The 9,847-nt window shown below is 51.3% G+C and overlaps 1 protein-coding gene across 1 annotated transcript in view; it reads left to right on the forward strand.

Annotated features, from left to right (window-relative positions):
• Positions 1–8,715, forward strand: part of GRIK3 (glutamate ionotropic receptor kainate type subunit 3) — a gene marked incomplete at both ends in the record, with an annotated part of 218,675 nt that extends 209,960 nt beyond the window's left edge. Inside the window, 3 exons of the mRNA XM_080802689.1 lie at positions 4,702–4,924; positions 5,440–5,690; positions 8,521–8,715. Coding sequence (XP_080658815.1) covers positions 4,702–4,924; positions 5,440–5,690; positions 8,521–8,715 — 669 coding nt within the window. The remainder of the gene's footprint in view (positions 1–4,701; positions 4,925–5,439; positions 5,691–8,520) is intronic.
• Positions 8,716–9,847: the final 1,132 nt, after the last annotated feature.

Raw genomic sequence — 9,847 nt, forward strand, 5'->3', positions numbered from 1 at the left:
GCAGAACCTCTTGGACTCAACATCACAGCCAGCTTCATGCTCTTCTGTCAACTGACCCGAGCTCTCTGGTATTCTTCCGTCTTCCTCATGGCATTGCTTCACCTGCTGGAGGCTTTTATGTGTCTTCCTCAAAGCCCATCAGCCTCCACAGCTCCCCAACTCCCAAAAGAAATTTCTGTCTCCATTTATGGTGGGGTGTCACCAGAAGGAACCTATGTTTTAATGTCAGAACACTGTTTCTGCTCAACATGCTTGTGTAAAGGAGGAACGGGGTGTTAGGGAAGGATACAGGGAGGAGTTTGCATCCCTTTCTGAGACAGAAGTAGTGGGGCAGGGCTTCCTGAGTGGTTCATTTTCGAGTTACTTATGCCAGTGTTTGAGGTTTACTGATGGATGACTGGATTCATGGGAGAGTGAGTGGGTAAGATGGGTGAAGTGGCCAAGTGAATGGATGGTTAGGTAACTGATAGAAGGGTAAGAGAACAGATAGATGGGTGGTTGGATGCATGGATGAATGGATGGATAAATAAGTAAAAGGCTAGATGGATAGTTGAGTAGTTAGTTGAATGAATTAGTGCATAGGTAGTATATGGGTGAGAACATGGATATGACGTCTGAGAGGATAGATGGGTGGGTGGATGGATGGATGGAGGAATGAAAGGATGAGTGGATGGATGGATGGATGGATGGTTGGATGGATAAGTAAAAACCTAGATGGATAATTGAGAAGTTAGTGCGTAGGTAGTATATGGGTGAGAACATGAACATGATGTATGAAAGGATAGATGGATGGGTGGATGGATGGATGGATGGAGGAATGGGATGGATGGATAGATAAATAAGTAAAAGGCTAGGTGGACAGTTGAGTGGTCAGTTGAATGAATTAGTGTGTAAGTAGTATGTGTAAGTAGTGCATAAGTAGTATGAGAACATGAACATAATGAATGAGAAGATGGGCAGATGGATGCACGGATGCGTGGTTGGATGGATGCTTGGATAGAAGCAGGAGCAGGATAGAAGGTTCCTACTACAATGAGTCTGGGTAGGAACAATCACAGAGCGAGAAAGTTCATGAAGGATAAATGGAGCCAGAGAAGGAGAGTCTGGGTGGATGCATGGTTGGTTGGATGGATGGATGGATGGATGGATGGATAAGTAAAAGGCTAGGTGAACAGTTGAGTGGTGAGTTGAATGAATTAGTGTGTAAGTAGTGTGTAAGTAGTATAAGAACATGAACATAATGAATGAGAAGATGGGCAGATGGATGCACGGATGCGTGGTTGGATGGATGCTTGGATAGAAGCAGAAGCAGGATAAAAGGTTCCTACTACAGTGAGTCTGGGTAGGAACAATCACAGAGCGAGAAAGTTCTGAAGGATAAATGGAGCCAGAGAAGGAGGGTCTGGGTGGATGCATGGTTGGATGGATGGATGGATGGATGGATGAATGGATGGATGGATAAGTAAAAGGCTAGGTGAACAGTTGAGTGGTGAGTTGAATGAATTAGTGTGTAAGTAGTGTGTGTAAGTAGTGTGTAAGTAGTATGAGAACATGAACATAATGAATGAGAAGATGGGCAGATGGATGCATGGATGCATGGTTGGATGGTTGCTTGATAGAAGCAGGAGCAGGATAGAAGTTTCCTACTACAGTGAGTCTGGGCAGGAACAGTCACAGAGTGAGAAAGTTCTGAAGAATAAATGGAGCCAGAGAAGGAGAATCTGGGTGGATGCATGGATGGATGGATGGATGGATGGATGGATGGATGGATGGATGGATAAGTAAAAGTCTAGGTGGATAATTGAGAAGTTAATTGAATGCATTAGTGTGTAGGTAGTATATGGGTGAGAACATGAACATGATGTATGAAAGAATAGATGGATGGGTAGATGGATGGATGGATGGATAAGTAAAAGTCTAGGTGGATAGTTGAGTGGTTAGTTGAATGCATTAGTGTGTGTGAGAACATGAACATGATAAGTAAGAAGATGGGTGGATGGATGGTTGGAAGGTTATATGATATGTACACTAGAAGATGTAAGGGGAGCCCTGATAGTCTCATCAATCCCTAGTTCCCATTGGAGAATTTGGAAGGCAGGAGAGACTGGGATGGAAAAGGGCTCAGGTGCTGGAGCCACCCATGGGGCCATAGTACTTAGTTGTAGTGACTACGAGGGCTGAGTATCTGAGGAGCGTGCATCCCTGGCACCAGGGAGTATTGGACTTGGATGATCTGATTAGAGGAATCATTGGAATCAATTATCTGAAAAACAATCATTTGGGGGCAGAGAAGTAGCTTGTATGTGTACGTGGGTTAGAGAATATACTAGCTACCTCTTGCTGCATAACAGATTACCCAAAACTCAGTGTCTTAAAACAACAGCATTCTGATATCACCAACTGGGTCAGGAAGCGGCACCGCTTAGCTGGGTGCTATGCACAGAGTCTGGGACAGGCTGCAGTCAAGATATTGGCTAAGTCTATAGTCATCTCAGGGCTCTGCTTCCGAGCTCGCTCACGTGCTTGTGGACAGCGTACAGTTCCTCCTGCATGTTGGACCGCGGGCTTCAGTTCTCTGCTCCCTGTTGGCTGGAGGCATGCCCTCTGTTCCTGGCCACATGGGCCTCTCCACGGGGTGACTCACAGCACGGCAGCCAGCCGCCATCAGAGCAGCCAGCGAGAAGAGCCAGAGAGAGTGTGAGCAAGAGCCGCAGTCTCTTGTAACCTCATCTCAGAAGTGACATCTGATCACTCCAAGGGGGCAGTTAAAAGCAAGTCTCTAGACCAGCCCACACTCAAGGGGAGGGGATTACATAAGGGCAGGAGTATCAGGGACAGGCATCATTGGAACAGGATGGAAAATTGGATAGAAGCTTCTTGCATCTAGGCAGGAACAGTCACAGCGTGAGAAAGGCATTGAGGGATAAAAGGAGCCAGGGAAGGAGAGTCTGGACGTCAAAAATTATCTGGAAAATTATCTAGAAAATGTCTGAGGGGTCAGAAAAGCTGGAAATCCAGAATGTTTTTAAGAGCAAGAGTAGTTAGTGGGGGGAGCGTGTCTGGGGCTAGAGGAGGAGCTGGGCGGGGAAGAGTAGCTGGCAAGAAGGAGTAGCTGACAAGCAGAGGTTTGAAGGTAAGAGCTAAAGAGGCAGGAGTAACCGGTGGTGGACTAGTTGGACACAGACCTGGCAGAAAGTAGGATGAGGACATGGAGGAGCTGGAAGCATCTGAACTCTTACAGACCTTCAGCTTTGAAGCAGATAAATTTGCAGGTGGGACAGTAGCTGCTTGTCTGTGAAGGTGCCCCAGACACCAGAGGTGGCATCACTGGCCCTTGATGGATTCTGGGTTCTGATAAAATTCCAACTGGGGTCTTGCCTGCTGCTTCAGGTCTCCCTGCTCCCCCAGGCGAGCCTGGGTCTCCAGGAGCCAGTTTTAGAGAGGACAACTCTTAGCAGAGCTGGGAAGCCCCTGGAGAATAGTAGATACACTTTCCTCCTGGCCACTGTCCCCACCACCAGGACTCCTGACAGGCATAGCTTCTTCCCCATCCCCTACCCATCCCCCAGCCCTACACCAGCCTGTTCAACACATCCATGCTGTCACGCACACCGGAGCTGGGCCGGGTGCCAGTCAGACAGACTGACATCACAGACAGGCACAGCTAGACTTGGAAGCAGCCAGGTACAATGGGGCCTGCAGAGCCACCTGCTCCCCTGGGATCCGTGGGGACAGGGTCATTCCCTGCTGGAAGCAGGTAGCTGGCTGGCTATCATTTCTGGAGAAATCTCATGAATGCCATGCACCCTGACCTGTCCCTGTCCCAGCCCCAACACCTCTGAGTCTCCCCAGCCAGGCAGAACACGCCCAGCAGCCCACCCCCTAGGCCTCATCTTACAGTTCTGCTCATCCAGCAGTGCCCAGCCCAGGACGCTTTGGGGACAATCACAGTAAGGAGATAAGGGGACTGCAGACCACGTGCTCTGACAGCCCCCACTTCTCGCCTCTCTTGTTAATGAAGTCCAATAGAGAAAAACCTTTGTCTTCCCTTGGAACACAGTACACGGGATGGGCCCCTCTTTGGCTGAAGTGGGAGTGGGGTCCCAGAACCCACCGAGCTTTGCCTTCATTGGCATCCACCTCTCCCTTTCTATGCTCACAGAGTTTTCTGGGAGGCAGTGCAGCTAAGTGGTTGGGAACGTGAGCTCTAGAGCCAGATGGCCTGGGTTGGAAGCCTAACTTTGCTACTTAGTGTCTGAGTAAACCTTGGGCGAGTGACTTATCCATGGCTTCAGTTTCCATAAAATGGAGCTAAGGGTAGCCCCCCAGCTGCTATGATTGTTGTGAAGAATCAGGGAGTTAATGAAAATAAAGTTCTTAGAACAGGGCCAGCACATGGAAACCTTTAACAAATGTTAGAGAAAGAGAATGCAATTTTTTTTTTAATCATCTGAAAACCACCATGCCATGGCAAAGAGCCAGGGGTGTCTGAATCCTGGCTTCATCCCTTACCAACTGTGTGTTTTGGGGCCTCCCCTTCCAGGGCCTCAGTTTCCACAGCTAAGCCAGGGGTGGCCTTTCCTTCCTCAGAGGGTTGGAAACAGAGATTGGTGACCAGAGCCCTGTTAGGTGGGGTGTGGGGTGCTTGGCCCCCCGGTGTCCTCAGTGACCATGTGCATCACCCTTCCCCTCTTGGCCCAGAAATCCAAGATCTCCACCTTTGAGAAGATGTGGGCCTTCATGAGCAGCAAGCCATCAGCACTGGTGAAGAACAATGAGGAGGGCATCCAGAGGACCCTGACAGCCGACTATGCCTTGCTCATGGAGTCCACGACCATCGAGTACGTCACCCAGAGGAACTGCAACCTTACCCAGATTGGGGGCCTCATCGATTCCAAGGGCTACGGCATTGGCACGCCCATGGGTGAGCAAGGGGCTGCGGGTGGGCGGGGAGACTGGGGGACAGAGGACGGCCGGGGCCCCCACAGCCACTCATGCACACCGTCTCCTGCTCCCTCTCCCAGCTCATCCCACTGAGCCTCAAAAGGTGGCATCTCTTCAACCCAGAGACAAAGGAGTAGAGTCACAACCTTGCGAGATCAGCCTGGGCCTAAGCAGTGGAGATCTGAGGCCAACACAGAGATGGGGGGTCAGTTCAGAAGTCATGCCTGCTCTCTCTGACCTCACCCCTGTTGATGCAGCCCCGACACACAGGGCCTTCCAGGGGCTGATGGAGACAGGGACTCCTAGACAAGACTCCCCACCCCCAATTAGGACCTTGCTCTCACCCAGACACCATACAAAGATTCAAAGAAGGGCCTTTGGGAGCTATTGGGGAGGCGAGTGAGGGTGGCTGGCGCTGTCCAGGGTGCTGGCGGGGGCACATGCGCAGGGACCACTGAATGCCCCTGCCAGCCAGACCCCCGCTCCCGCACTCAGGCTCCCCATACCGGGACAAGATCACCATCGCCATCCTGCAGCTGCAGGAGGAAGACAAGCTGCACATCATGAAGGAGAAGTGGTGGAGAGGCAGCGGGTGTCCCGAGGAGGAGAACAAAGAGGCCAGCGCCCTGGGTATCCAGAAGATTGGAGGCATCTTCATTGTCCTGGCCGCCGGGCTGGTCCTGTCCGTGCTGGTGGCTGTGGGCGAGTTTGTGTACAAGCTCCGCAAAACAGCAGAGCGAGAGCAGGTAAGCCTCAAGAACTGGAGCCCACGTGGGGAAGGGAGGGAGTGGGGAGCACAGGGCGTGAGCCGGGGGCCCACCTCCCAGGCACGTGTGGTGTCGAAGCCCACCCTGCCTCTGCTCCAGCAGGAGGGCTGCCTGCCACACCTCTGCTCCGACTCTGAGCACACATCCCCACCACTGTGGCTCCAGGCCAGGCCAAACCCCCTCCTCTCCAGCTGGCCCATGCCACAGCTTCCACTCTGGTCTTCCTGCCTCATCTACCCCATACGCTCCCCAAACACAGCCAGTGCCCTGATTAACACTTCATTCAAACCACGCCAGTCCCCTGCACAAAACCCTCCAGGGTAATTGTTGAAGCTGGGTGATGGTTACGTGGGGGTTCATTATACAGCTCTCTCTACTTCTGCATATAGTTGGAAATTTCCATAATCAAAAGTTTAAAAAAGAAAGGAATGTTAAGAGGTCTGGCCCAAGCATCCAGACAGTAGAACTCTACTCAACCCATCTGATTAATTCCAGTGTGGTTGAGCGGTGGTTCTGGGTCCTGGTAGCAAATTATAATCACAGGGAGAGAGTTTTTTAAGTGCTAATGCCCTGGCCTCACTCCCAGAGACCGTTTTAATTGGTCTGTGGCAGAGCCTGGCAGTGGTGTCTTAAGAAAGTGTACTTACAGGGTGATTTAAATGTGCACATGAGGGCGCCTGGGTGGCTCAGTCGGTTAAGCGTCTGCCTTCGGCTCAGGTCGTGATCCTGGGGTCCTGGGATCGAGCCCCACATCGGGCTCCCTGCTCAGCAGGGAGCCTGCTTCTCCCTCTCCCTCTCCCTGCTGCTCCCCCTGCTTGTGCTCTCTCTCTGTCAAATGAATAAATAAAATCTTTTTTGAAAAATAAAAATTAAAAAAAAAAATCAATGTGCACGTGAGTTGAGGGCCACTGGGCTGGAGGGAGGCGCCTCTCACGGAGAAGTCCAAAGGGACACAGGGCCAGGAGACTGCAGGTATGTCCTATGTGGAGGGGACTGTTCAAAACAGGCACTTTTTCCATCCATCAGAAATGAAATAGGGCCCTTTGTAATAGGTAAGCCAGAGTCAGCAAAGAGTCAGCAAAGATCATTCTTGGTGTCACAGTTCTCACGGGCTTGAGGAAAGGGACACGCTCCTGTCTTGGTGGGAGCCGTCCATGTGAACGTTTCTAGAAGGCAACTTTGCCATGTGGACAGAGTCTTAAAATTGGCCACACATTTTTGACAGTGAATTTCTGCTTTTAGAAAGGCATCCCATGGAAGTGGCCGAGAACAGATGCAGTTTTACCAACAAGGATATTCACCGAAGTGTTAATGAGCACAGGAAAAATGAAGGGGAACACTCCTCTCAGTGTCCAGTAATAAAGAAGGGCTAAAAAAATTACAATACATTAAAAAAAGAACAACCAGATTCTTTAGGAATTGCCATTACAATTGGAATGAGCTCCACAATCCACCCAAAAGCCTACAACAAAATCTGGTCCCGGCCCACTAGTCTGACTTCCTCCTTCCCACACTTCCCTCCCTCACTCTCCTCCACACACACTGGCCTCCTCTTCAATCCTTAATGCAACAAAAACATTTCAGCCCCAGGCCTTTTGCACATGCTCTTCCGTGCCCCTGCAATACTCTTCCTCCCTGAGTACTATATTATTGGCATGTTCTGGTCATTCAGGTTTCAGCTGAAATGCCACCTCTCAAGTAGGCATCCCCAACGGCCCCCATGCCCAATGCCTCTCTATCTCATTCCACTGCTTTATTCTCTTAATAACAGTTACTGTGCTCAGAAATGCTTTATTTGTTCGCCTGTTTATTACCTGTCTGTCACATCATAGACCATGAGCTCCCTGAGGGCTAGGACCTCTCTGCCTTTTCCACGTCTGTATGCCTGATACCTAGGACAGTGCATGGCACATAGTAGGGCCTCAGTAAATATTTTCAGAATGAATAACGGCAGGTGAGGAGGGATGCCATTCTGTGTTGAGTGGGCAGACAAGGGAAAGCTCAGAGGGGAAGTGGGTAGGAGGCAGAGCCAGAATTGAGAATTCCCTCGCCCTGCACAACCTGCACACGGCATCTGGGTGCTCCTGCTCCAGACTCACTGCGTAAATGAGGCTGTCAAGAGCCCCCACTGCCTTCCAGACAAGCTGCAGGACAGCCTCTGGCCATGGGTCTCCTAGGAACCCCTGCCGTCAGATACCAGCCAGCAAAGCTATATTTTGCTATCCCTTTCTGATATCCGTAGAGACCCAGGCCAGAAGCTGTTGCCACCCAGCTGCCCTGCAGGGAATGCCTCCCACTAGCACACCTTGAGAAACACGCCGGACTGTCCTGTGTGGGAGCGTGGGGAGTCTGCCCTTAGTGGGAAGCCCTCCCAGGGGGAAGGTTAGTCATACACTCATCAGGTGTTTCTTAAGCCAGACCCTGGGCCAAGCCTAGTGCTGGGAGCTGGGCTTACAGGAATAAAACTGACCAGTTCCTGCCCTTAGTTAGCATCTAGTGGAGAAAAATCAGACAGGTCACCTCCTCAAACTGTAATGTGCATGCCCATTAGAACCTCAGTTTCCTCATCTGTGAAATGGGGACAGGATGCTACTACCTGCCCTGTCTACCTTAGTCTCCTAACAAGAACGTAATGCTCTGTAGGCTGCTTCACATACTAGTCGTCTTGCATGGGCAGAGAGTGGGTGGCCTAAAGGTGACAGCAAGATAGGCAGCCTTGGCATCAGCCTTGGGAGGAAGGGGAGGAGCTGGCTGGCGTTGCAAGGCCGGGCCTCACCCATGTGCCCCTTGCCCTCCCACCCTGCCCCAGCGTTCCTTCTGCAGCACCGTAGCCGATGAGATCCGTTTCTCCCTTACCTGCCAGCGTCGGGTCAAGCACAAGCCACAGCCTCCCATGATGGTCAAGACTGACGCTGTCATCAACATGCACACATTCAACGACCGCCGGCTTCCGGGCAAGGACAGCATGGCCTGCAGCACATCGCTGGCCCCCGTGTTCCCCTAGGCACAGGTTGGGTGGGGACCAAAGGCCTGGGGGCAGGGCAGAGGAAAGCAAGAAGACGGGAAGGCACCTCCCCTGTGCCCACACTGGGCTTGGGGGCCAGAGCTGCTGCCTGCCTACTGGGCCAGGAGCCCTCTGCCCTTACCTCCCAGGAAACCAGCAGGCCCCTAGGCCAGCTGCTTGGGTCTCACTCGCCTCTCGTTTCTTCTGTGGGTTTCTAAAGCTGCCAGTCGAGACAGCCAAGGCCAAAGGAAGCACATGCCTCTCTCAGGCCAAACTCACCTGCCCCTCAACTCTCCTCAACGGTCAGAAGTTTCTACCATGGCCTTGCAGAGGCCAAAGAAAATGGGAAACAGCTTATATGATGTCTCCCCCTCCCCCACAAGCCCAAGCCTCCTGGACCATGGCCGTGAGACCAGAGACACAAACCTTGGGCACCTTAAGGATTGTAGCGTGGCTGCCAGTGAAAGTTGAAGATGGGGCATGGCCACCCCACTTGTCTTGGGCAGAAGAAAGACTTCATCCCTTAGGGGCTTCTCACGTAGCCCTGGTCTCTTGGACTTGGCACCATGTGTGGCAGCCTCCATCTTTGCAAAATTGTAGGCAGAGAGCCCCATAGAAGAAAAGAGGAGTCTGGGGTATGGGAGAAAGGAGAATGCCCAAAGGCCGCCATTTTGAATTCTTATAGATGATGTCCCAGTGGCTCCCATTCCTCAAGGAGGTCTTCAGGAGTATAAAGTGGAGGAGTGGTCAGAGCAAATTTTCTATTTTCTGGACATAGGATAAAGACCCCCTGAATCTGCCACAAAGGATGACTAGAGATTTGCCGATACTTGAAGCCAGCGGAACAGTGGATTCCTACAGGAAATCCTGTAGGCCCTTGAGCCATTGGGTCTTATTTTGCCAGTTACTAAGCTGTTTTCTAAACCCTAGTGGCATTTGAGAGCTTGGATTCTTTGCCATCTACTCATCAACAACTCCCTATTCCTGGCCAGTTGACCTTGACTTCCTTCTGTCACCTTGGAAGGAGAGGAAAAGCCAAGATTGAAGTGAAAGTCATCACCCCTCCTCAAAGAAGGATCCAGGTCCTACTGCACAGGATAATTTTGGAGGTAGATGGGGAAGGCCAGAGGGG

This window comes from Martes martes (assembly GCF_963455335.1).
Source record: "Martes martes genome assembly, chromosome: 4".
Lineage (NCBI taxonomy): Eukaryota > Metazoa > Chordata > Mammalia > Carnivora > Mustelidae > Martes > Martes martes.